The sequence below is a fragment of the Dryas octopetala genome, chromosome 8, assembly GCF_963921425.1.
Source record: "Dryas octopetala chromosome 8, drDryOcto1.1, whole genome shotgun sequence".
In the NCBI taxonomy this organism is placed as follows: Eukaryota; Viridiplantae; Streptophyta; class Magnoliopsida; order Rosales; family Rosaceae; genus Dryas; species Dryas octopetala.
In genome coordinates this window covers 295,664-320,401 of record NC_141373.1, presented here as the reverse complement: position 1 = coordinate 320,401, position 24,738 = coordinate 295,664, and the positions used below count along the sequence as shown (strand labels likewise).

Genomic DNA, 24,738 nt, shown 5'->3' with positions numbered 1-24,738 from the left:
TTTTTGATTTTGGACACCAAAGTCCTATTTAATTCACAGTGCCATGCTCACCCTTGCTTTAGTAGTCACCGAAGGGAGACATGACAAATATTCAATGTAGATCATAAAATGGTGGATTAGACCGTAGTCGAAAGGATAATTCAGAGTCTAAGAACCGAAGCGTGAGCTTTAACAACCATTCAAAGGATATAGGAAAATTCAGAAACCATTTGAGCCTGTTGGATATATCAGCAACTGATGGAAAAAGAATAAACAAAGAATTTAAGAAGGAAACGATTTATATTCCACGAGTCATATTAGTCTGGAGAGCAGAAACACCGTTTTAATTCACCAAGCAAATCAATGCCCAATCTGCAGCTACTGCAAGATAAAATAAATTGACCATTATCTTATTGCATAGACCAACGAGGCCTACACTCATTCCAGGGGAAACAAACAGATAACATAATCAAGTAAAATGCCAGTCTGGTCAAAAAATACAACATCTGATCTCCACACGTTTTTATTATTTCTTCAGTTCAAAAGATCACATTGATTTCTGCTACGGATGATGATGGTTATCAACATCTCCACCCTTCTTGGCCCGTGCAGATGCTCTTAGTTTACGCTGCTCCTCCTTGTAAATACGGTTTCTTCGTTGAAACTGCAATAATAAATAAGCAGAGACACCATAATGTGAATCAGAATTAGCAAATGAAACGAAGACAACTGTACGTGTGCAGATGCAAATCAAAGTATATTATTACTTACAAGTTATAACATTTAGGGGAATTTGAGGGGGAAGGGCAATTTGAACTAATAACCTCCTGTTTTATAAGAGAGATGTAGCTACCAATTTGGTTGTGTTCTACTAAACCAAATTATACCACTAAATTTCGAATTCACGTGTTGTTCAGCAAGTTTACACCAAAAGGTTAAGAAATATTTTTAGTCATAACCCAAGATGAATGACGCATGTGTACTATGAAGAAAACCCATTGGATAATTTTATTACCTTGACCAGGGGAGCTAATTATGTGAGAGATGAGATTGACATCTTGATTCAAAAGTTCCCGACAGCTTTAAAATCAGCCAATACACTATAAACCAGGTTATGATATTCTCCTCCCCCCACCCATAGTTTATAAGAATATTGAAGAGTAATAAGAATCTAGGATGATGATCCAAAGGCAATCATTTAACGTTTCGAGTTTTCTCCTTCTCCTTTGGACCTTGCTGATAGAGCAAAACTTTCTAGAAGATCCCTATTGTTCCAGTTATACTGTCATTCTGCTATTATAAATTCATTGAACTCACCTTTTGATGTAGCATTTTTTAAGAAACTTTTGATATAACATTGGATTATATTGTAGTGGATGAAACCTAAAATGTAATGTCATTTACATTAGCAACAAAGCATGACAGCCTTGATGCTCAGTCAGCCATACACTTCATAAAAACTAAAAATCCATACAACGCCTAGGTTTGTATCTCGAAATTGTTGATACGTAATCGTATCATGCACTCTGAGTCAAGATTATTCCCAAGCATTTCTCCAGTTGTAATGTTTGCTAATAAAACTAAAGAACAGAAAACCAGAAAAAGAAACTGAAAATGCATATGTAAGTCCCCACCAAAAGAAAAGAGAAACTGAAAAGAAGAGATTTCAATTGAAGCTAATTTTGAGCTTAAAGCACCTTAAAGCTAATTTTACCATTGAAACTTCGACTCATATTTCCTTGATTTAAGGAAAATAGATCAAGAAGACCAGTTGCTCTCGAAGAAGATAAACAACTAAGACAAGAAAAATTCCCCCCAAGATGAAATTGGGCAACATTTGTTAGCTATCATGTGAGATTAAAAGTTCTGGGCTGTAAAGCCTGCGTGAAGCTACAAAATAAAGATCCTATAAAGGTGGCAACAATATTGATGAAAAAGGAAGCCTTGATAATGATGACCCTAATATGTAAACTGTTTTTTTCAATGGGAGACCCTAACATGTAACGTGGTTACCAATAATTACATTAATTTAGCGCAAGGTAGCTACAGGGACTCAAATGCTCCTGGCTATTACATATCCTGCCCTTAAATAGAGAGGTTATCACCTTATCAGTTATAAAATTATAATGTTCCTAGTCCTGTGAAGATAACAGGAAGTCAATATCAAAGGCTTTGGTTGAGCATAAGCCATTCATTCTAAGAAACACAAATCAACTACGCCAATAACCTCACACTTTTAAGCTGTTCGTCAGAATAATCCTTAGATGCCCAAAGCAAACAATGTGATATTCAGATTTTTTCAAGACCTATTATAAACAATTCGTGAGCAAATGCCATTTCTGCGAAATAGGTTCTCAATTTTTAGGAAGATTCTAATTCTACTAATCTCCCTTCACTTCAAACAAGAATAACCCACGCTGTTTTCTCTAATGTACACAATAGCCATCCCATGTATGATGCCAACACTTACGGCTTATTCATAAAACCCTAAATCAGCAATTAAAAGCAGACTTGGAAATCGGAATTAAGCTGGTGGTCTAGGCCCTAGGGTTTATACGCCACATTGTCTGCAGAAAGCTTGAAACCAACATCGACGAATCAATTGAGGGAAACTAGAGCTTGAATTGAATACGGCTAGATTAATCCAGAAAAAAAAAAAACAAATAGAAGCTGAAATGGAGGTTTGTACAGCGATCTGACTAATAGAAACATGAATTGGAGAAAGAGTGACCTCTTTGGAGTGGTGGAGACACTCGAGGTAGTCTTCGCGAAGGAGAACACAGTCCTTGGGCTCGCGGCAGCGAGACATGCACTCGCTGAAGTCGATCCAGAAATCGTAGCAACGGCCTTTGTTCCCTGTGATTCCCCACCCAGAAGCCATTCCGTCTCTCGATCGATGCTTTGCTTCGCTCTACCTGCTCACTCTTGGCGGTATCAATGGTAGTCTAAGCCGATGGAAATTTTCCCGTGACACGTCCTAAAAATAATTAGATAAATAAATAATACATCTGTGGGTTAGACGATCACGACCGTCCATTGTGTAAATGGGTGGACGAAAATAAACTCTATTTTGTAAATGGATATTTTGTGTAGGTTTTTTCTTTTCGCAAATTGCAAGTTTGCAACTGATTTTGTTTTCTCACTTTTTAATATGTGAAATATGATTCAGAAAATTGTCGAAAATTATTACGAAAATTAGGAATTTGGATTTAGGTGGCAATCTAAATTAAACTACGTGTATGATTGTATGGTTTTAAATTAGAAATCCTAGCAACTAAAGGGAGTAAAAGCATATTCTTGCCTTCTTTAATTATTGTATTGAGCTTCTACATAAATCCCACCAATTTAATTTCCCATCACATTCAAAATTGTTCCCTCAACTTTCCATCCAAGAAATAAAATTTCGGATTTCGAGAAAATTTCGAACATTTTTAAATTTCGACAGAAATTAGACGAAAACGACGGAAATTGTTATCAAAATACAGAAATTTTGAATGAAACTTTACTATATGTTTATTTAACATATTATCTACTACATTGATAAAAAATATTGAAAAAACTAAATTATATAATAGGTTTCATATAATATAAAATAAATATAATATGCACTAGAGGCAAATACTGTTAAAAAAATAGTTTACTAATTAATAATTACATAAGTTTGATAGAACAAACACCTTAGAGTTTGAGTAATTTATTTCCAATTTTTTATAAATGAAAATAATTTTTCAGAGCTTTAAATTATTGTTCTTATGCTTGTTTGAAGTTGTTCAATTATTACTTTCTTTGAAAATTTCAAGAACGAAATTCTTTTAAGGGGGATAGATTGTGAGACTCTATTTTTTCAAGCTTTATTTTAAAAAATATTTTAAATATTTTAAAAATTCATTTGAAAAATAAAATATTTTTGGTTAATTTTATAATTTTTGTTTTAAATTAGTTGGACTCATTTTTTAACTTTTCGAACTATTGGGCTTCCATATTCAACTTGTATTTATTTTAACAATTAAGGTATTAGTTTGTTAGCTTTTTAGTTTTCCATAAATTGTTAGTTCACAGTGGAAGCAAAGTTTTTTTTTTTTTTGTCATTTGGATGCAAAGTTTTTTGAAAGTAAAAGGTATATAGATTGATTCTGTATTAATGAGTCCTTCGACTCCTTTCTACTTGCACAACTCGGACAGTGAGTGATTAAGGCCCATGACTTTCTCTTTCCTTTCTCTTTTTATTTTTCCTTCATTTTCTTTTCTTTTTCTTTCTTTCTTTCCTTTTTCCTCTCGTGACTCTCTCCTCTTCCGGTCTTCCTTGACATCAATTATCTCTCCCAAGTCTCAACCCACTATCATTAATTCTCTCTCCCTGCTCGATTTGTTCCAACCTCCTTCCTTCTTCCCCGATCTCCCTCTCTCCCTCTTCTCCCTTCTCCCTCTTCTCTCTTTTCTCTCTCCTCCTTCCCCAATCACGCAGGTGGTCTTATTTCGCTGAGATGCAGCCGGAGTTGGTGATCCGATCACATGTTAGCAAAGAGAAGACACAGAAAAATGGCTGGCTTTGTATTATTGAGCGAAATTTCGATGAAACTTCGCCAAATTTCACAAAATTCAATAATTTCGGCGAAATATTGGCGAAAAATTAACGAACTCGTGTTAAAATTTCGAAACCCCAAAAAATCGAAATTTTTCACCTTGCTTCCATCTTTGCCTCTAATTATTAAAATACATAACACTACACCATAACACCCACCAGCCTTACATAGGTCTTGCATAGGGAAGGGAGGGTCATGGAGTGAGAAAATGTGAGGGCAAACTGAACAATTCAGGCCTAAAGCCTTGCATAGGTCTTGTTGGCTTGTCCCAATACACTCAAAATTTGACTAAATTTTATTCTTTATCTTGCCATAGATTTTGAGAAACGGAATAAGTCTCAGTCAAGTCAAACCATATATGACTCATGTAATGTTTTGGTTGTGCGTTGTCCATTTTTCCCTTATACAATATTTTGGATGGAACATTTGATGAAATTCTAGAAAATTGACATACTTTGACCTATTTTTAGAAGTTTGATAGTCTAATTAACCAAAATTTTAATTTGGAAGCAATTTCCATATGTAAGGGAATAAAAGGATTATTTTACAATGTCTTTTTTTTTTTGTTAATATTTTTCAAGTGTAATTAAAGAAAAAGAAGTTAAATATTTTTTTTCAAGAAAAAGCTAGAATGATCGTTCGTGGGGCTTTAGGGCAAATAGAGAAATTTGTAGGTATGATCATAACATCATTAAACACTAATAGGAATTCCAAATTTATATCTCAAATTTAGATCCAAAAAAAGGTATTTTATTGATTTATACATAATCCACCATAAAAATTATTTATTTCATAACAGATAAAATATTGATATGTTTAAGAATAATGCTATATTTACCACATTCTTATACCACATTTTTATACCATCTGACGTGTCATTATTTTATTGGACAAAGTTTTTCTTTTCCTTTTTAGGTTTTTATTTTTATTTTTTAGTATGCAATGTATGAATGCCATGTAAGTTGCCACATAAGGTGGTATGAAATTATGGTATAAAAATGTGGTATATGTAGCACTACTGTATGTTTAATGACCCATAATTTGGTATTCAAATTTAGATATAAATTTAAAATCTCTAGTATTATTGAACACCATCAATTGTATTAATGATTTAAGTGTTACTAATTTAGGTATATTAATAAATGAAGATTAATAATACTACTCGGCGGTATTACCATCATATTACTTAGGCAATAAGCCATTTTTATTACCGAAAAAAGAAAATAAAAAATGTAGATAGCATTCCTCTGCATCATAATCACAGACTGCAGAGATTGAAAAGAGAAAACAAAATCAAAGGGATCAATGGGATCGAGCAGTCTGCAAAACGAGGAATCGACGACCCACAACATAGATTCCCACGATCACCTTACCGGGACCCACACTCCACAATTGACGTGTCCAAGAAGTATTTGGGGGTCGTTCAACGTACTGCACGTAACAGCGTACGTGCTCCAAATGGCGCACACGATTGGTCAAAATTGAAGCAAAAGTCAAAATGAAATGGAAATGCTTATTGACTCGTTTACTTTTAGCAGGAGGCCGTAGTCATGACGTTGTACCTACTCAAGCCCACGTAAAGCTTACCGTCTCCGATCATAGCTCCTGCAAAAAAAGGACCAAGGCGCGGGAGAGACTGAGCGACTACTACTCTTTTTCTCCTTCGCTTTTGCAAGACCAAAAGACATTTCCTAAATTCCAATCCACTCCACTCCACTCCACTCCACTGGTCGTTGTTTTGAGCAGAGAGCCAGAGAGAGAAAACGAAGGGTTTCCGACAATGGCTCCATCGTCGTCTTGCAGCTCTTCGCGCTCGTCATCGTTATCATCCTCCAACTTCGCGTCCCTCCCCGTAATGTCGCTCCGCGATAAAATCGTCGAGAAAATCATGGAAAATCGCGTCACTCTCATCGTCGGCGAGACCGGTTGCGGTACGTTTCTTAGTCTTATACTCTACGTTTATACTGGTTTACTATCTATACAGACTATACTGTCTGAACCGTTTTGTACTATTGTCTATTATTCGCTGTTTGGTTTCCGAGAAAAAATGGAAGCAGAACTAAGAAAATAAATGTAATGTTCAGAAATCGATGCATTTCTGTTTTGTTCTTCTATTGTGAAGTAACAAATGTCACCAATAGTCCTTTTACTCACCGACTCTCACACTCTATTGCTTTATTTGTTCATATTCCTTATCACTGTCACCACACTCTCTATGTTGTTGATGTTTATTTTCTTGTTACTGTTTATTTTTTTGGTTTAATCAAAGGGAAAAGCTCGCAAGTTCCGCAGTTTCTTCTGGAAGCGAATTTGAAGCCCATTCTATGTACACAGCCTAGGAGATTCGCCGTAGTGGCTGTTGCCAAAATGGTAGCAAATTCTCGTAATTCTGAACTTGGTGGAGAGGTTGGGTATCACATAGGCCATTCAAAGCACTTATCACCAAGGTCTGTTGTGGTCCATATTCTAATCACACATTTCAATTTTCTCTTCAGAGCGTGTGTTGCATCATTACCTTTGTGCTCATATCTTTATTTCCTTTATTGTTTTCGCAGGTCCGCCATTGTCTTTAAAACTGCTGGAGTTTTATTGGATGAAATGCGAGACAAGGGGTTGCATGCGCTTGATTACAAGGCCATTGTTCTTGATGAAGTGCATGAAAGATCTGTGGAATCCGATCTTGTTCTTGTTTGTGTGAAGCAATTTCTGATGAAGAACAATAACTTGAGGTTGACACCTACCTGCCTTTCTCTTAATGGATGTCTGAACTTCTTCTACACATTAGGCTATTTTACTTTGCTCTTTCTGCTTACATTCTATATGAACAGCACAATTATTTTGCATAATATAGGTATAATTTCCTCGGGATTTGGTTACACGAGGATTTAATAGATTTATGAATTTTCAGGGTGGTTTTGATGTCTGCAACTGCTGATATTGCAAGATACAAGGATTACTTTAAGGATCTTGGTAGGGGCGAACGAGTGGAAGTGCTTGCAATCCCTAGCTCCAACCAGAAAACCTTTTTTCAGAAAAGGGTTTCTTATCTTGAAGAGGCATTTACTTCTTTTCTTTACTGGAAAATTTTTGTTTATTAACTCATTTAATGCGTTCTTTTGCCTGCCTTGGTCATCTGAGTTGCTCTTATTGATGTTGAACATGATGTTTCCCTCCATAAATTTTGACAATACAAGATAAGTAAGAGTGTAACTTACGAATGTGTGTTTAAAGCAGATAATGAAAGTGAGTGGCCTTTAATTAGTGTAATGGCCTGAGAATGCTGTCTACCAGATGATGGAGTTGGTATATAAAGTGTCTAGAAAGAGTGTCCATATAATTTGTTTTGAAGATATTTGGTAGTTAAGTATATAAGAGTCTTTACAAAACAGAGGTATCGAAGATGGAAGCCAAAACTATTACTGGAAAGAGTTTTTCTTCAGTAAGTAGAGGCGATGCCATACTATCAGTCAAATATACTATGGAAGAATATTCATATGTAATTTATGTCAACTTCCAAAGACATCACCCTTCATTCACAAATGTGGCCTTGGATTAATGAAAAACTAGGTTAGAGGGCCAATTTTAGAGTTTGCAATAACACATTATCTTATATATGGAAAACCATTTCATTTATGTATGATTTTGTTATTCTTTCATAAACAGGTCAGTGAACTTCTCAACATCAATTCAGAGTCGCTTTCTTTGAGATATTGCTCAGGTCCAAGTCCTTCAATGGCTAAAGCTGATATTAAGACTGAAGTGCACAAACTTATTCATCGTTTGGTGTTGCATATTCATGATACCGAGCCAGACATAGAAAAGAGCATTTTGATTTTTCTTCCAACATACTATGCACTGGAGAAACAATGGTTCCTTCTGCAGGCATTTAGTTCATCTTTTAAAGTTCACATTTTACATAGCAGCGTTGATACAGAACAAGCTCTCATGACCATGAAGATTTGGAAATCCCATCGTAAAGTATATTTGATATCTTAACTGCATTATTACTTTTTTAATGTGGTTGTGTTGTCCTATGCTTATGCTGTTTATTCTAACAAAATACAAGGGTAGTTTAATCCTAACACTTCTCCTTTGTGAGACATGACGTACCCCTCTAGCTGCAAATTGAGTTAGTTTGAGATATTTAGGATGTACATTAGCCCCCCCCGCCCCCCCCCCCCCCCCCCCCTTCCCTGTCTAGTTGATCTTTTGGCTATTACTTTTCTCTTCTTTGTCACACTCGTGGCTGTTTCTGAAAAGACTAATCTGCACAGGTGATACTGGCGACAAATATTGCGGAATCATCAGTAACAATACCCCAGGTGGCCTATGTTATTGATTCATGCCGATCCTTGCAAGTTTTTTGGAACAGTTATGAGAAAAAGGAATCTGCAAAGCTTGTTTGGGTTTCCAAGTCTCAGGTATTCTGGGATCTTAGTGAATGAATCCTTTCTTACTGTCACTTGATTCCTTACTTTTGGTTTATACTGCAGGCTGATCAGCGTAGAGGGAGAACTGGTAGAACTTGTGATGGCCAGATTTATCGGTTGGTTACTAGACCATTTTTCAACTTGCTTGACGATTACGAGGGTCCCTCTATACTGAGGTTATCGTTGAGGCTGCAAGTGCTTCAGATTTGCTGTGCTGATTCTAAAGCCATTAATGATCCCAAGGGTATGCTGTTTTTTTTCATTTCATTCATTCTTGCTTTTAGATTTTGATCATTTGTTTACTTTCACTGGAGTGATTCTAAAGTGACCAAGTTTGCAGTATTTTTGTCTATCGATGGTAATTCTATTTAGAAGGTCACAGGTCTTATTCTTTTTATTAAAAATAAATAAATAAATGACACACTGGTTGCATTTTATATAACCTATAGTTGTTGGAAGCCTGTTTTTAAATGGCACTGGAGTCAAAGATCAAGCTAGATGTGTTTTTTAAACTTGATATCACAAGTTTAGTTGATATTCAGAATGTAGTCTGCTATGTTATACTTGTGCATGTATATTAAGTATGTTCTCTTACCATGAATTTCTGCATTTTTTTTGTGCTCTAACGTATGGAGCTTTGGTGCCAGCCTTGTTGCAGAAGGCTCTAGATCCACCACATGCTGAAGTTGTTGAAGATGCATTGAATTTGCTTGTTCACATGCAAGCATTGGAAAAAACATCTCCAAGGGGTCGGTATGAGCCTACATTTTATGGGCGACTGCTCGCCAGTTTCTCATTGTCTTTTGATGCTTCTGTGCTTGTACTCAAGTTTGGAGACATTGGAATGCTGCGTGAAGGCATTCTTCTAGGCGTATTAATGGATACACAACCTCTACCTATTCTTCGTCCTTTTGGAGATGAAATTTTGGTAATAACTGTTAAAAGGATGAATTCTGTAGTTTATGAATGTCTTTGATTGCCTCAGAATTGACCTCTGATTTAGTTAATTCTACAATTCAGTGTACAGAATATGCTGACAGTTACTTTTGTGGAGATGATAACAATACTGGCCTAAAAGGTAGGAAGGAGATAACATTTATGGCAAACCTGTGCGCATTTCAATTTTGGCAACGTGTTTTCAAGGTAAGTAGTGTGCATGCACTTTTGTAAAGCCTGTAGGTATACGTTTGCATTTGTAAAGCATTGGCAGTAGATTTTATTTTATGATTTAAACATTCTGCTTTGCCCTGAAGGATAAGTACCGTGTTGAGCGTTTGAAGCAACTTCTTAAGTTTGATGAGATGAAAGCTACTACATTACAGCTTCCCAAAATTGAAGAATGGTGCTCTTTCCATAATCTTGTTCAGTCTTCACTAAATCATGTCTCTGAAATATGTATGTAGTACATTGTCATTATATCAGCATACTATATTATCTTATGAACAATCCTTTGCTTTCATTACTCATTACTAGATCAGTCTTGAAATTTTATGGTTCCTCAATGATAGTAGAGTAGCATTAACTATTTCAAGTCTTCTGCTTCCAGATGAAGATATACTAGATTCAGTGCACCGGTTTCGGCCCAAATTTTTGGCTACATCTAATGGCCTACCATCCTACTATGATCCTTATGAATTTGAGCATACGTGCCTTCTTGCATATCAACAACCAAATGGAGATACAGGTGCTCTTGCTACGGATGATAAGCACCTTGAGCCATCTGGTGAAACAATGAAATGTATTGCTGTACCTTTTGTTGCTTCAAACCACTTCCGAAACAATGTTGTAGCTAAAAATTTGGCGACCACAATCAAACAGGTGCTCTCATCTGCATACTTTGTGTGCATTTTCCTTGGCATAACAATTGCTCATTCCTTTACTTCTAATGTTTACAGATAAGAGTTCAGCATACAGAAGATGTATCTAGTATTCAGGATTTAAATGTTGATGATGGTTATCGTGTCAATGAAGAGGCTCCTATTTGTGTATATTTTGTGTATGGATCCTGCAACAAGGGCAGTCAATGTCTGTTTTCTCATTCACTTAAAGCAAAGAAACCCCCATGCAAATTTTTCTATTCTCCCCAGGTATCTCACTTGCACAGCTTAATCAATTCTATGTGACCTCTTAAGATGTCTGCGCATCTTTCCCATTGGCAATATATTTTATTGTATGGTTTCAACAAAAATTTGTTAAAGATTTTTGGATGATAATTCCTGTTATTGTACTAAGCACTCTCTGTTCCAAGATTAGGAAAATTTAAAAGTGGGATTATGGAGAAATTTGTATAGAAAATGGCTTGTTAAGGTTTATCTCCCATTGAAATTCTTGGATGTTAATTGTTACTGTGATGCATAAGTGCACACTTATGGTTTGTACAAAGTCTTTTGTAATCAATCACGGTATGAATTAATATCTTCTGTTTTATGACACTAGTAGGAGTTTTTGTAGAAGTAGCATAATTACATATCAACATATTAGCTTTAGAGGTCTTGAACTTTGTTGAACTTCTGTATGAAATGGAAATTTATTGGGGGATACTCTGGGTTTATACTTTATATTAGCTTTTTTTGAAAGTACTCTATATGTATCTGTACATATGAAGTCTGAACTAAAATGCCTTTAGTTGAAGTCTGTTTCCCTCACTTGTTAGTTGTTAAGCATTGGTGGGGCTGCCTGTATGAAATGTTGTGTTCTGCAGGGTAATATTCTTTGAAAAATATTTGGCTTGAATATCAAAATTACTGCTTAGTTCGATGCTTTACTTGTGGTGTAATATCTGTTTTTTATTTTCAATAATTACAGGGTTGCCGATTTGGAGAGTCATGCTTTTTTCCTCACGATGAGAGTCCATCAATAGCTTCATCTAGCTCAACTTTTTGCCTGCGAGAAGATGATGAAGCCGAAGCTACATCCCTTGTACAATTGTTTCCCACTTCAGATGGATGCCTTCTTTTATTGGATGACACTGATCTACATTTTTCCTCAAAATTAGCCTGCTATTATGACCCATCCAAAATCATTTCCACTACTAGTTTGTCAGAAACATCCATATTTGACTCATCGCTGACAGGTGTCAAAATTTTGTGGGGGCTTCATCACCCATATCAGACAATCATTTCCAAAGAAGGGGAGAACCAAATCCCATGGAATGAAGTTAAGTGTGTGCTATGGTTTCCTAACGTCAGTAGTTATAGTGACAATTTGGATAGACAGAAACTTCTTGTGCAGAATTTCTTTGAGTATCTTGCCATCCGAATGTTGGCTGATGCATTGTGTGAAGTGCGAGTTATTCTCACTATGAACAATATCAGGTTTTCACAGCTACAGGTAATAATTAACACTGCAAAGTATTTACATTCTGCATTTTTGCTGCTAAATTTCTTGTATTTGTTTGCAGCGAAGTCCTATTTGGCACATGCAATCACATGTTTCCTTTACTTGTTTTGAAAACACAATGCTTGTTATTTGCAGTGTCAACTTGCCTTCTGAATTCTGACACATGTATAATAAACATGTAATAACATATACGAGGATGATGGTTTGGTCTATAATCTAGTATGATGGTTGTGATGGTGATCTCATGTTTTAAAGCCTTTTTATTATTGATCGTTTCAGGTGGAAAAGTTGGGTAGGGATAGCTTTTTCTTCCACACAGAGTCATATCCATTTGATGAGAGCAGCTTTGGGGAGTTGCCAGACACAGTCAGCACAAAGAAGCCGATGATGGTATCAAGGCCCATTTCTTATGTCTTTGACCTGCAACCACCCACAGACATTCAGTTTGGTGACTATGCAACCGAGCTTCACAATTCTCTTCGCAGTATCCAGAAAGAAACGTAAACAAAAAATGGTATTTCCTCGGACGTGTGCATAAGCTTACCAGTTGCTAAAATTTGGGAATCGGATTGTTGATTTACCCTTTTGTAAAGTCATGGAATGTTGCCTTTGGTGTTTTGTTAGTGTGGTACAATGACCTTTTTAAGGCCTTTTTTGGGGCCAGACAATGATCTTTAAGGGTTACAAGTGAGATTTACGTAAGTATCATATTGCTGTTTTAGCGTTTTCTTTTTGCATGAGTTTTCTTACCATTACTCTTCATCATGGTTTATGTGGTAAATTTTGAATAAGTTTAGATCCTTGCCAATTTTATCCTACGGTCATATTAGGTAATAAACAAACATACAAAATGTATTTTAAAATCGAGCCTTTTCTTTTTACCAAATAAAACACCAACCTTTTTTTATCTTAAATATGACAAATTCTATGAGAAATCAAAGACTTCAGATGAATGGAATGATTTTATCTACGAATGTAAAATCAAGGGTGAACTTATATTTGGAAAATAAATTATAAAATAAGAATGGGGTCCATCGGTTGCAAACTTGCAATTTACAGCCCATAAATCAATAATATTTCAGTAAAAAGATTAAAAAAAACAAAAAAGCCTATAATAAGAATAAAACCATACCACGTTAACTTAGGTGAATAAGCAGGGACCCACTACTGACTCTATAATTAATTTAATAGAAAATAATGAGGAATTCGATTATTGCAAAACACATTAACACAGTGTTTACGTTTAGACCGTTTAGTGGTGAAGTCCCAGTTTGGTTCCCAACGGTATCTGACCAACAAAAACTAAAATCTGAGAGCTTCAAGTTGAAGTAGCTGGTGATCTTCATCTCATTCCATGTTTGTATGTAAGACAGTAATCCCTAAACCCCAATTGAGTTCTCATAAACCAAAATCCCAATTCCCATGTCACACAAAGCCCTGGACTCACGCCACTCCATAGATTCGTGCGCGTTTCAGCTCCATAGCTGGAGACCTTTCCAGCTCCAACAACAACAACAACAGACCACACCCACCTCCAAAACCCTCGACTCCGATCCCACCAACCCCAACCCCAAACCCTACTACTCCTCCTCCAATGGCCTCGTGGTCCACACCAAGCGTCCCTGCCTCTCCAACAGAGCCACGTCCTTCTCTATCGACGCCATCGACATGTCCAGGCTGACCTTGGTCGACGATGACCGGACCATCTCCGGCGGACACCACCACAAGCACGGGAGCTTTCGATTCATTGCTAAGAAGAGGCGGCGTCGCGGGTCCAGGTCGGTTTCGGGTCGGAGCAGCGATCGGAGCGGGACCCGGAGGTGCTGCTCGGTTGGGGCGTCGGCTGCATACGGGACTTGTTCGGATTTTCCGGTGGCGGTGGGTACGGACTCGAGTGGAGAGCTGTTTGGGAATGGGGATTGGGCCTCGGATGTGAGTGAAGCGAAGAATTCGAGGAAGGAGAGGGATGGAGGTGGGAGTGGAGAGAAGGAGAATGTGGGTGTTGGGTTTGGGCCCACTGGGGGTTTTGTTGATGCTCAGGGGAATGAGTCTGGGTATGGCAGCGAACCGGGTTACCGTGGGGATGCTGAGTTCGGGTATGGTGATGAGCTTGATGAGGAGGAGGAGGATGCTCGTATATTGTTTTGGGGCAATCAATTTGGAGGTACATTTTGTCCAAACATTGTTTCATCCCAAGTACGATGAAGCATTTCCGATTTGCAAGTGTTGTTGATATCATTGTTTTAACTTGCTTAACATGACAGTTTCATTCTAGTGTTTTGGAAACGTTGCTTCTAGTTCCAGATGGGTGAATTTTGATATGTAGATGTCTCAGATATGAAGTTTGGTTTGTAGATAGAATCTAAACTTAGAACCTTGGTAGCAGAATTTGGTTGGAACTTTGAACAAAAATGGATAGGATAGGGGAATCACTAGTGGTGAATTTTGAATATGGGAGGTAGTTATCAGAATCCATAAGAAGGCTGCATTGACGAAGTTTTAGCATTGCATACTTTAAGCAAAGGCAATAGTTTTATCACCATGATCGAAGTGAATTTGACCGACTCTGGTCAATTTGTGATAGTTGTTGCCTTGTTGGACTTCTAGCACCTTCTAATCTATCTGTATGATTACTAGCACTATTTTTGTCTTTTCTTTTTATGGGTGTGAATTTGTGGGGTTTAGGATTCTTCTTTCACTTTCTGAGTCTGTATAACCACTGGAGAACATTATTCTGATTTAAGTTGAAGAGTGAAAACCTCAATGGATGTTTATGTTTCAATCTTGCTTTCTGAATGCATAAACCACTGATTTTTGCTCCTCTCTGTCTTGTCTATATAATTGATTGGTTATTTATTATCAACTTTATGCCAGCAAGTTAGCAACATAGGAAAATAAAGCCACTATAGATAAGGGAAAAAAGAATAAAGGACCAGCAGAAGAAGAAGAATAAAAATAAAATAGTTTGGGAGAGTGCAGCATCTTATAATAGTAATTTGCCTAGGTTTTTTGTTATGGTTGTTTGTATGTGCATTTTTGGGATTCTGACTTTTGGTTTGCCAAGTCATTTGATTCAGCTGGAGATATATACTGATGTGTCCCTTTCTTGCTCCAGATACTGATTGTATGATGGAGATTGTGGGGGAGAATACATTCACGGATCAGAAATCCCATCACAGATGCCGGCGTAAGAAACATGATTGCAGAATGGCTGATTCACCGAGGTAACCGAATGCTTGCTGCCTTATATCATCTAGGCATGGAATCTGTGTATGCTCCAAGTCACTGCATGTCGACGTGCTGTCGCACTTATGGGTCCCTTTTGAGAGTGAGAGCTTTCGATGTATATCAGCAATTGGATTTTGGATTCATGCCACTATATTGCGCTCTATAAATTATGCCTAAATGATTTTGAATGTGTATTATACTACAAATTTGTGATCAATTGGAAGTATGTAAAATTATTGTTTATTTTCCTCTTTCAGCTGCGACTGATTGGAATTTTTCACTAAGAAGCTTATGAAAAAAATGTGTTTATACTATTTTGTTCTTCTGAACTGTGGTAGTTTGGAAATACAAAAATTCCTTACGATTTTTTTGTTTTTCTTTCCTCTTTCCATTTTGAGCTCCACATTATAAACATTTAATAAGCCCAATGGCCCAATTGGTCAAAAAAAAAATAAGCCCAATGGCCCATATACGGGCTGAAGTCCACTAAAATAGCCCATCATATCAATTCAATTATTTTTTAAAAAAAAAAGAACCTTAGAAACGACATCGTTCTATGGGGTTACCAAGTACTAAACATATTCAAGCAAAAGACGGGTCGAAGGCGGAGCTGTGGAGTGAGTAGAAAGAAGCGAAGCTGTGAATTTTGAGATGGCGAGAGCAGAAGCAGTGAGCGCGTACAGAGCGCTGCTAAGAGCGACTCAGAGATCGTTCGCCGGAGATACGCTGATGCTGAAGGGGGCGGCGGCGGAGGTCCGTAAAAAATTCGAAGAGAATAGGCACGTGACGTCGGAGGCGGAGATCCAGAGACTCCTGGATGAGGCACGTGAGGCCTCCCATTTCATTACCAACATGATCGTTCAGGCTAAGCTCAACTCTCGCGGCGGTTACGGTAACTTTCCATTCCATTAATCTCTCTGACGAATCCCATTTTGAATTAGAAATTTTATGTTTATGTCACCTTGGATGTGTTTGTTAAATGGCTTCATTGGCTGCTTTTCTATACTTGTTTCTCATTTTCATGTGTAATTTTCTGGCTTTTCTGGGTTTCAGTGATTCGTTTTTGTTGTTATGTTCGAATCTGATATGCTTATAGGGAATGATTTAGCTTAGAATTTGATGAGGGATAAATCTGACATCTGCTTGTTTCATAAGCAGTATTTCAAACTGATTTTACATTCAAACACTGATTGATTGTTGCAGAAGTGAAGCCAGATAAAGATCATGCGGGAGCAACATTAGAGGTTCCTTCTGAAGACCTTCTTCGTAAGCCCTCGTAAAGGCCCCAACTGAGAAGCAACGCTTTTAGAATCTATGGGGGCGTGCTCAGACATGCTGTTCTTGCGGGTTTAGGTCTTTTTGGGGTGCTCTGTTTGGTCGTCTAGAAAGTTTTCTACAAGTAATTCAACAATTGTTGTTAAACAATCTTTTGTTTTGTTTTTTATTAGTAAATTGGATGGTTTGAGATAAAATGGTCTTAAGAGTTTGCCTTCACTATCTTTTGGTTCCGTTCATCCTTGTGCTGAAATACTTAATTAACGTTGTCAATGCACCAATTTTGCCATTCAGTGAAGTGAAGGAACTATTTTGTTGAACTCAGCCTACATATTTTCCAACTTGAACAAAACGAAAACAAGTTATATAACGTTATTGGTGCTACAAAACATATCTATAGATGGGGTGCAACAAATTTCTGTCTATAAAGAGACAGCACACACCCAAATTCTTGATGATCAAAATTCACAAATGGCTTATCAGGTACAAAAAAGACCAACCGCCCTCCACTCTAGTTCTCGACGTTGCAAGTTTCTAGTCTTCATCAACATCTTCACCATCATCCTCATCATGTTCATCTTCATCATCATTTTCATCATCTTCCTCATCATTTTCCTCATCTTCATGGTTTTCTTCCTTTTTCTTTCCATCAGCATTTCCTAAAAAAGGGATAATTAACCAAATATCACTCATGATTCTCTTAATCCATACAAAATAGTGCACTCTCTGTCAAGTGTCAACATAACAAAACAAAGGTAAGACAAAGAGTAAGACTAGCATACCATATTCACTGAAGATAACTCCACCGGAACACAATCCTTCCTCAACCTTAATGAGTTGAAGAGTCATCCTGGGTCCTATCTCTTGGAGCTTGACGGCACTTTTTGTAGAAGCCCGATTAACCCTACCTAGATCATTAGCCAAAGTGACTGTAGCTGCTTCATCATCTCCTTCACTCTCTGATCCATAGCCGGCCCTTCAGAATTAACAGAAAAATAATAAGATAACATGACCAAGATTAGTCCACTTTCTAAAATGTGAAGTATACAGATCTAATTTCCTGTTCATTATCTTCTCTCTATTGTACTTCATTATGGTTTTTTCTTTTAGACTTTGAAGCATTTGAAGACACTGAAATACCATTAAAAGAATGTTGAAAAATCATAAGAAACCCATGCATGATGTGTGTCATCAAGTATACGACTAAAGGAACCAATCCAAATAAGTAAATATGAGGACAGATCAGATCATAAAAACTCTTGAACGTACTTCAGATTTCCTACTACAATGCTAGAAATCTAGTAGTGTTTCCCTAACTTGCTCCACAGTGAACAGTCAGCAGACCTCCGCAAAAAGTTAAATTGCATACTCTCATTTTCTTTTCCAAGCTGATTTAAATTGCCTCAAATCCAATAATATTAAACAAAATGACTAAATCATAAGAAGAATGCCTTACTTTGTGACAAAGTCACTCACGTCTTGAAGATTCCTTAGATCAGGGACTTGATGGTTCTGAACAAATTTTCTTAATCTGCGGGAGACGCCCACAGGCTGTAATCTTATGGAGTAATGCCGAAAATCAATTAGTTTTGTGTCTCTGTTGTAATTAAGCAACACTATTCTCTGGCATGAAGAAAGTTTCACCTGAAACATTCACATCAAGACCACAGTAAGCGAGGAATAAATCCTTTTGATACTGAAAATCTTTTGATATCATTTTATGAACTCACAGTGTTAACATCAATGGCTGGAAAGATGTTCTGAAACAGTATAGTTGCAAGCTTCAAATGTTGCTCTCCAGTATTAAAACCAGAAATAACAATCTGGCACAAACAAATATAATAGTATTCATTAAAACCTTTTCATGATATTCTTTACTGGAACTTCACATAAGATCAACATGACTCAGCTAAATGAAACTACTAATTCATCAAGTAAATGGCCATTTTGAGAAAGAAATAGAGGGGGAAGAAGCATAATAAAGAACTTTCAGGGAATTTAGCTCTACTTTTCGTTCTTATTTTTAGTGATAGACATATAAGTTTACCAAAGGGGCATTCTTGAAAAGATCTTGAGGACATCTAGGACGCAATTGAGATCGAGCAATGTCAACTGCCAAGGAGTACTCATGTACTTTAAATGTAAGCGTTGGGCCTTGAGGAGTCCTTGCAACCCTAAGGTAGGGTGCAGTTGGAGTTTTCGACAATATGAGGAAATGTGTAACCCCCATAGGGCCAGCAACATTCAAAAAGTCTCTAAGATTGTTCCGTCTCTTCTCCTGCAAAAACATTGTGGAAAATTCAGATAACCCAACAAACAAACAAGGCCATATATAAAAGAATGGGAGGGAAACAAGATAAAGATCATAACACAACGTCATTTCTCAACTTCTATTATTTTCTTTTTAAGTCTCGTTTCTATAAGAGCATTTTAAATATGAAAACCCCATGTAGCAACAAAAGACAGAAGACACATATTTCATACCTTAAGCTTAAGAGCAGTATAGGGAAGCATCAACTTTCTCAAATCCGCTTGAAGTTGCCTTAGAGGACCAGGCAGTTTACCTCTGGAGAACACAAAGCTCTTTGGGATCTTATCACCTGTGATATGGTCCACAGTAGCCAGCTTCTTCTTCGCAATTGGTTTCACAAACACCTTCTTCTTCTGTTTTGGAAGTTCATATATAACAAAATCATTCACAGAGGCATAAACATTGGCATAACTTTAACTATGCCGAGAGGGGCACAAGAGAAAATTTTCTCGACGACCAAACAGAAGCTAAAAATTCAAGCAAACAGAAAACCAGGTACAAGAAAATATGCTTACATTTCGGAAACGAGCCATGGCTTCCAAGATTATTGAGTTTCAGTATTGCAATCCAAGCTTCGGAGCTTTGTGATTAATACTGCAAACAAACACAGACAATTAGCATAGAGAGTAATTCATTCTAGGGCTTCATCAAACAAGTAGACTAAAAACCTAAATTTTATTCAATTTTATGGTATGGTTTACCTTGGGCGTAGGGTTTTGGGGGAATTTGTGAGGTTTTAGTCGAAGAGGTTGATGACTGCTTAGTGCGGGCTAGGCTGGGTTAGGTTGTTTTTCGGACCATTGAAATTGATATGACAAAACGATGCCGTTTAAGACACCAGAGTAGCCCAGTAGAGTAGCTTGGGCTTGTTTGTTGGGCTTGGTTCCGCTGATTCAGCCCATAGGGACAGAACCCAAGATTGGCCCAATAATGTGATGTGATTTGCCTCTTATCAAATGGTCCTAGATGACCCACAACTAAATGGTGCTAGTGAGAATTGACCATGAAATAAAGGGTTTGGCTGTAGCTTATCAGGCTTATCAGCCATCGTGGTACATAGAACAGAACATTTTCATGATATATTTTTAAATACATGGAAAATCAAAATTATATTATTCACGTGAAATGTGACCAATCTTTTAGACAAGTAACATCATGTGAATTCCACCGCAAGGGATATGAATATATACAATCTCCATATAAACTAATCTTGTGTGACTAACCTGATCGAGCTAATTAAAAGCTATATAAGCAAGTTTTGGTATTTGCCCAACAGCCCATGTAACAGCCTCCTTTGAATCTTCGAACTCTGATCTATTCTAAACACGAACCCATTTTCCTTGTAGTTGTGGTCCAACAATCTGATGCCATGCACTTTAATTAGTTTGACACAGCATTGCCATGTGATCACTTTTCAGAGACTTCATGGTGGCTGACATAGATGGTGTTTTATGACAGTCTATGTTTGATGATGTTTCTGCAGAGACTGCTACATCTTTGTGACCAGTTACCACGCAGCTCTTGTGGAGTCTCTAAGATATGCTAAATTTCCCATATATCAAATTAATTAAGAAGATCTCCTTATACCAAACCCAAAATCATGAGAAATTCACCTGCCCATTCACATGTTTTTGCTCATGATCATCACTCTCTCTTCCCATCTTTATTTATTGCACTCACCAGCCTCTCGCCTATGTACTTAGCAAACCCCTGAAAAACGTTCCCACCTTTAACCCTTTCCATTCCATGCCTCCCAAAACCCCTTTATAAATAGCCTTAATGCTCTAGCGAATTTGATAACCAAATGGCTCTCAATTTCACATCATCATCTTCTCCAATTTAACACATACAATTATTTTTCACCATATTATAAGCTACTACTTCCCTAGCTAGTGATCCAACTGTATACCTTACACTTCCATTACATTTGGTTCCATTTCTTTTTTCTGTTTATGAATGAAAATGGCACATGCCAATGTTGTTGTGACATTCATTTTCCTGACATGGCTGATGAATCCAACCCAGTTGGTAGCAGGCGGAAATGGCGAAAAGTATGTCCGAGAGGCGTGCAGTGTGACCAGGTACCGTGCCCTCTGCATCCACTCGCTATCATCTTTCTCAAACACTGCTAAGAGCAGCCCCAGCAAATGGGCACGAGCTGGGGTTTCAGTGACCTTGAGTGAGACCAAGAGTGTTGCTCAGTACTTGTTAAATCTGAAAAAGCACACCCATTTCAAGGGAAGGAACAGAGTTGCTCTCTCTGACTGCATCGAGTGCTTTCAGAACGCAATTGATCAACTCCACAAATCGCTTGGTGTGCTCAGGAGACTGAGTAAAACCACATTCGACACGCAAATGGCTGACCTTAACACATGGTTGAGCGCTGCACTTACTGATGGAGACACTTGCTTGGATGGTTTTCAAGGCAAGAAAGCAAAACAACTCAAATCGCTTCAAAATCGGGTTCTGAAAGCCACTTATGTCACCAGTAATGCACTGGCTCTTGTTAACAAGCTTGCTGCCACTGGCTTGGGAAGCCTCACTGCTCCATAGGACCAGATATGATTATGTATTTTTCGGTTTAGGATTGAGCATAATAAGCTGGACTATATGGTATGAAATCAAATGCAATTAATGCGACACAAAATATGAAACGGTCTGTGTAAATTGTTTGATTTTTTATGTTTGCTGCAAGAGTTTATTTTCTCCTTCATGTTCGCAGTGATTGGCAGACTTCAATGTGCAAACAATGTGAAGCCACCGACACAGTGTTCTTGTACCTTGTACTGTTTTTTCAGTGACGTCAGGACTAAATTATTGAAGTTGCTGGCAAGCAGGCAACGCTTTATAAATATAAAAAAAGACAGTAATATGAAGGGCCTTATCTTGTGGATGTTACTATTATGGGCCTATTGAACTTCCTGCTGTGACCATCAACCCCTTTCCCATGCCTGTTGTACTTTCTTCTACGAAAGACAAAAACCTCATGACCCTCTTTCTTGGAGACGTACGATCACTTCACTTGTAGACTTGCAAGGATTGAACTTGTTCACTTTGGATTAAAGACCATACAAACTTCTTGCAACTTATTCAATTTTGAAAGGAAATTCCAAGTCTATTTTTAGATGAGTCACTAATGATCATTTCGAGTGATTTTGATCCGGATAATACTTTTGGAACTTTTTCAACTGATTATATTTAATTAATTATGCAAAAGTGTCAACTAATGTATGATTATTGTTTAATAGTGGTCACAAAAATTAACTATACATTAACTGATACTTCACATAGTCAGTTAAATATCATCAATTAAAAAAATCTCAATAGCATTACCTTTTTTATGGATAAACCATTGAGGGTAATTAGCCACAGTAACAATTTGCGTATGAGATTACTTAAACGTGTTTTTTACACTTGGACTAAAAAAAAAAAGGTGTTTCTTACACTATTTTTCATGGAAGTCATTTTCCAAATTACAGGGAAATTGACTGCAAGTATCAACCATTGTTCTTGGAGTATTGGACGGCCCCAATGTCCTTAATCATGAGATGACACGTACACAGAATTGTCAGCTCAACTTACTTCGTCTTTTATACTTTAAATGCATGATAGGTCAATTTATGTGTCAAGATCGAGTACACAACAGTCAATTTTAATGCATTGGACCGTTTTCCATTTGCTTTTGTATTGTAAAACTAAAATCACCGATTGGGTAAAATCACCGATTTACCCAAATATGTAATTGTGGAATTTGTTGGTTTGTGGGGACCATAGAGCAAAGAGGCAAAAAGAATTTCGTACCAATAAAAAACTGTTTGGCAGCTAAGAAAAAGTTTGCAGCTTTTGACGCAATTTTCTTCCCCAATAGTACTTCTAGCACGATCTCAATCATTTTAAAAATTGGGGAAGGGGGGGTGTATTCAGACCACCCAAAACCATTCACTTGACCACCATCTTATTTTTTTTACCCATTTTTCTCTATTTTGCCCCTATATTAAAAAAAAAAACTTATTTTTCCAATTTGGCCAGCCACCCTTTCCCGCCGCCCGCGCAACCCCACCCCTCCCAGCCGCCAGTCGACCCCACCCCTTCTCATCGCCGGCGCGACCCACCCACCCCCGATCTCCCTTCTCTCTCTCCCCTCTCTCTGCCTCCCTCCCTCACCGGACCACCATGGGTGGGCACGACCCCCGATCTAGAGGTCTATGGGGTCGCGTCGGCCACCCATGGTGGTCCAGTGAGAGAGGGAGGCAGAGAGAGGGGAGAGAGAGGGAAGGGAGATTGGGGTGGGTGGGTCGCGCCGGCGATGGGGAGGGGAGGGGTGAGGTCACACCGGCGGTGGGAAGGGGGTGGGGTTGCGCCGGTGGCGGGGAGGGGTGGCTAGCCAAAATTGGAGAAATGAGTTTTTTTTTTTTAATGCAGGAGCAAAATAGGAAAAAATGAGCAAAAAATTGAGGGGGTGGTCAACTGAGTGGTTTTGGGTGATCACCCCCCCCCCCCCCCTCAAAAATCAGACCCTAAGAATGTGGACTTGCATATTTCTCCGTAGCTCTTTTTTTCATGCAACTAACTAGCAGCTTAGCATATTATATGAATCTCAAAATTTATGGTTCTAAAAAAAGTTTAGTTGACATATTAAAAGAAGACCATAAACGACAACGTATTAATATATAGGTATTATTTCTTAACCTTCTCAAAGGAATAAATTAATTAAAGTTTCCACGCATAGATTCGATTATATATGTTGTTCTACGTTGGAACCTGTACCATTTCCAAATCTTGGCATCAAGTGAATGATTTATTGGTCTTATCTTACGTAAATTCAAGTTTGACGTGCATGCCCTACAACTACATGTCGTTTCTGTGGGCTAAAGAATTTTCATGTATGAGAAAGGTTGCACATCCCCCTCGTATGTGACATTCATTAATTAATATCTGATAAATAGGCTAGAAAATGAATAAACAATTGAGAATCATATAGGGTTAGCGTCTGTCCACTACATGTTGCCCCAACTCTGGTGGGCTATTTTTTTTTTAATTTAAAAGGAGATTTAAATTCGGGACTTTTTCAATATTATAAAGAGAATATCCCTAAATTCATAGTTAGTTGGCATTAAACTAATTTTTTTTTTGTAATGATAAAGGTTACCGCAGTAAATTTCGTTGTTAGGTATAAATTGTGAGGGCTTGAACCTAAAAAGTCGTTATTTATAGAAAAGATGGTTAATTTTAGCCGTGGTCTTTCAATTATTCCACGAGTGACATTTTAGTCCTTTTAACTATATATTTTTTTAATTTATAGGGTTGGTCCTTGAATTTTTTTACAAGTGACACTTTAGCCTATTTCGTCAAAACTGTTAAATATTTTGTCAATATATAAGAGTTTTTTTTTTTTTTCTTCAGAAGTGGTCCTTTCATTATTCTACGAGTGACACTTTGGTCCTTTAATTAATTTTTTTAATTTATAGGGTCCTCAAACTTTTCCATTTGTCTCATTTTGGTCTATTCCCCACTTTTATTAGTGTTTAGTGTAAATTGCTAACATGACAATTATGAGTCCTACAAATAAATGCTTACATGGATAAAAGCATAA

The 24,738-nt window shown here is 37.4% G+C and overlaps 6 protein-coding genes across 6 annotated transcripts; 4 read left to right on the top strand and 2 right to left on the bottom strand.

The window, feature by feature from the left end:
* Positions 1-260: 260 nt before the first annotated feature.
* LOC147275546 (NADH dehydrogenase [ubiquinone] iron-sulfur protein 5-B-like) lies at positions 261-2,946 on the bottom strand. Its single transcript, XM_086252983.1, has 2 exons — positions 2,711-2,946; positions 261-643 (listed from the first exon to the last, which is right to left on the bottom strand). The coding sequence occupies exons 1-2, from the start codon at positions 2,858-2,860 to the stop codon at positions 542-544; spliced, it is 252 nt and encodes an 83-aa protein (XP_086109109.1). The 5' UTR covers positions 2,861-2,946; the 3' UTR covers positions 261-541.
* Positions 2,947-6,246: 3,300 nt separating this feature from the next.
* Positions 6,247-13,062, top strand: LOC147275545 (zinc finger (CCCH type) helicase family protein). Its single transcript, XM_086255368.1, has 14 exons — positions 6,247-6,493; positions 6,832-7,009; positions 7,118-7,291; positions 7,471-7,618; positions 8,226-8,540; positions 8,837-8,983; positions 9,056-9,236; positions 9,640-9,920; positions 10,013-10,135; positions 10,246-10,387; positions 10,539-10,810; positions 10,888-11,079; positions 11,798-12,322; positions 12,611-13,062. The coding sequence occupies exons 1-14, from the start codon at positions 6,343-6,345 to the stop codon at positions 12,833-12,835; spliced, it is 3,054 nt and encodes a 1,017-aa protein (XP_086111494.1). The 5' UTR covers positions 6,247-6,342; the 3' UTR covers positions 12,836-13,062.
* Positions 13,063-13,566: 504 nt separating this feature from the next.
* LOC147275544 (LYR motif protein) lies at positions 13,567-15,802 on the top strand. Its single transcript, XM_086254788.1, has 2 exons — positions 13,567-14,495; positions 15,447-15,802. Exons 1-2 carry the CDS (start codon positions 13,754-13,756, stop codon positions 15,557-15,559), a joined length of 855 nt encoding a protein of 284 aa, XP_086110914.1. The 5' UTR covers positions 13,567-13,753; the 3' UTR covers positions 15,560-15,802.
* Positions 15,803-16,151: 349 nt separating this feature from the next.
* On the top strand, positions 16,152-17,053 carry LOC147275543 (complex 1 family protein / LVR family protein). The gene is made up of 2 exons (XM_086253824.1): positions 16,152-16,451; positions 16,763-17,053. Exons 1-2 carry the CDS (start codon positions 16,211-16,213, stop codon positions 16,837-16,839), a joined length of 318 nt encoding a protein of 105 aa, XP_086109950.1. The 5' UTR covers positions 16,152-16,210; the 3' UTR covers positions 16,840-17,053.
* A 123-nt stretch (positions 17,054-17,176) lies between these two features.
* On the bottom strand, positions 17,177-19,930 carry PPAN (PETER PAN-like protein). Its single transcript, XM_086253823.1, has 8 exons — positions 19,847-19,930; positions 19,661-19,739; positions 19,319-19,498; positions 18,882-19,112; positions 18,565-18,657; positions 18,291-18,478; positions 17,617-17,810; positions 17,177-17,493 (listed from the first exon to the last, which is right to left on the bottom strand). Exons 2-8 carry the CDS (start codon positions 19,676-19,678, stop codon positions 17,369-17,371), a joined length of 1,029 nt encoding a protein of 342 aa, XP_086109949.1. The 5' UTR covers positions 19,679-19,739; positions 19,847-19,930; the 3' UTR covers positions 17,177-17,368.
* Positions 19,931-20,962: 1,032 nt separating this feature from the next.
* LOC147275541 (pectinesterase inhibitor 6-like) lies at positions 20,963-21,853 on the top strand. Its single transcript, XM_086255107.1, has one exon. The coding sequence runs from the start codon at positions 21,102-21,104 to the stop codon at positions 21,696-21,698; it is 597 nt and encodes a 198-aa protein (XP_086111233.1). The 5' UTR covers positions 20,963-21,101; the 3' UTR covers positions 21,699-21,853.
* The last annotated feature ends 2,885 nt before the right edge of the window (positions 21,854-24,738 follow it).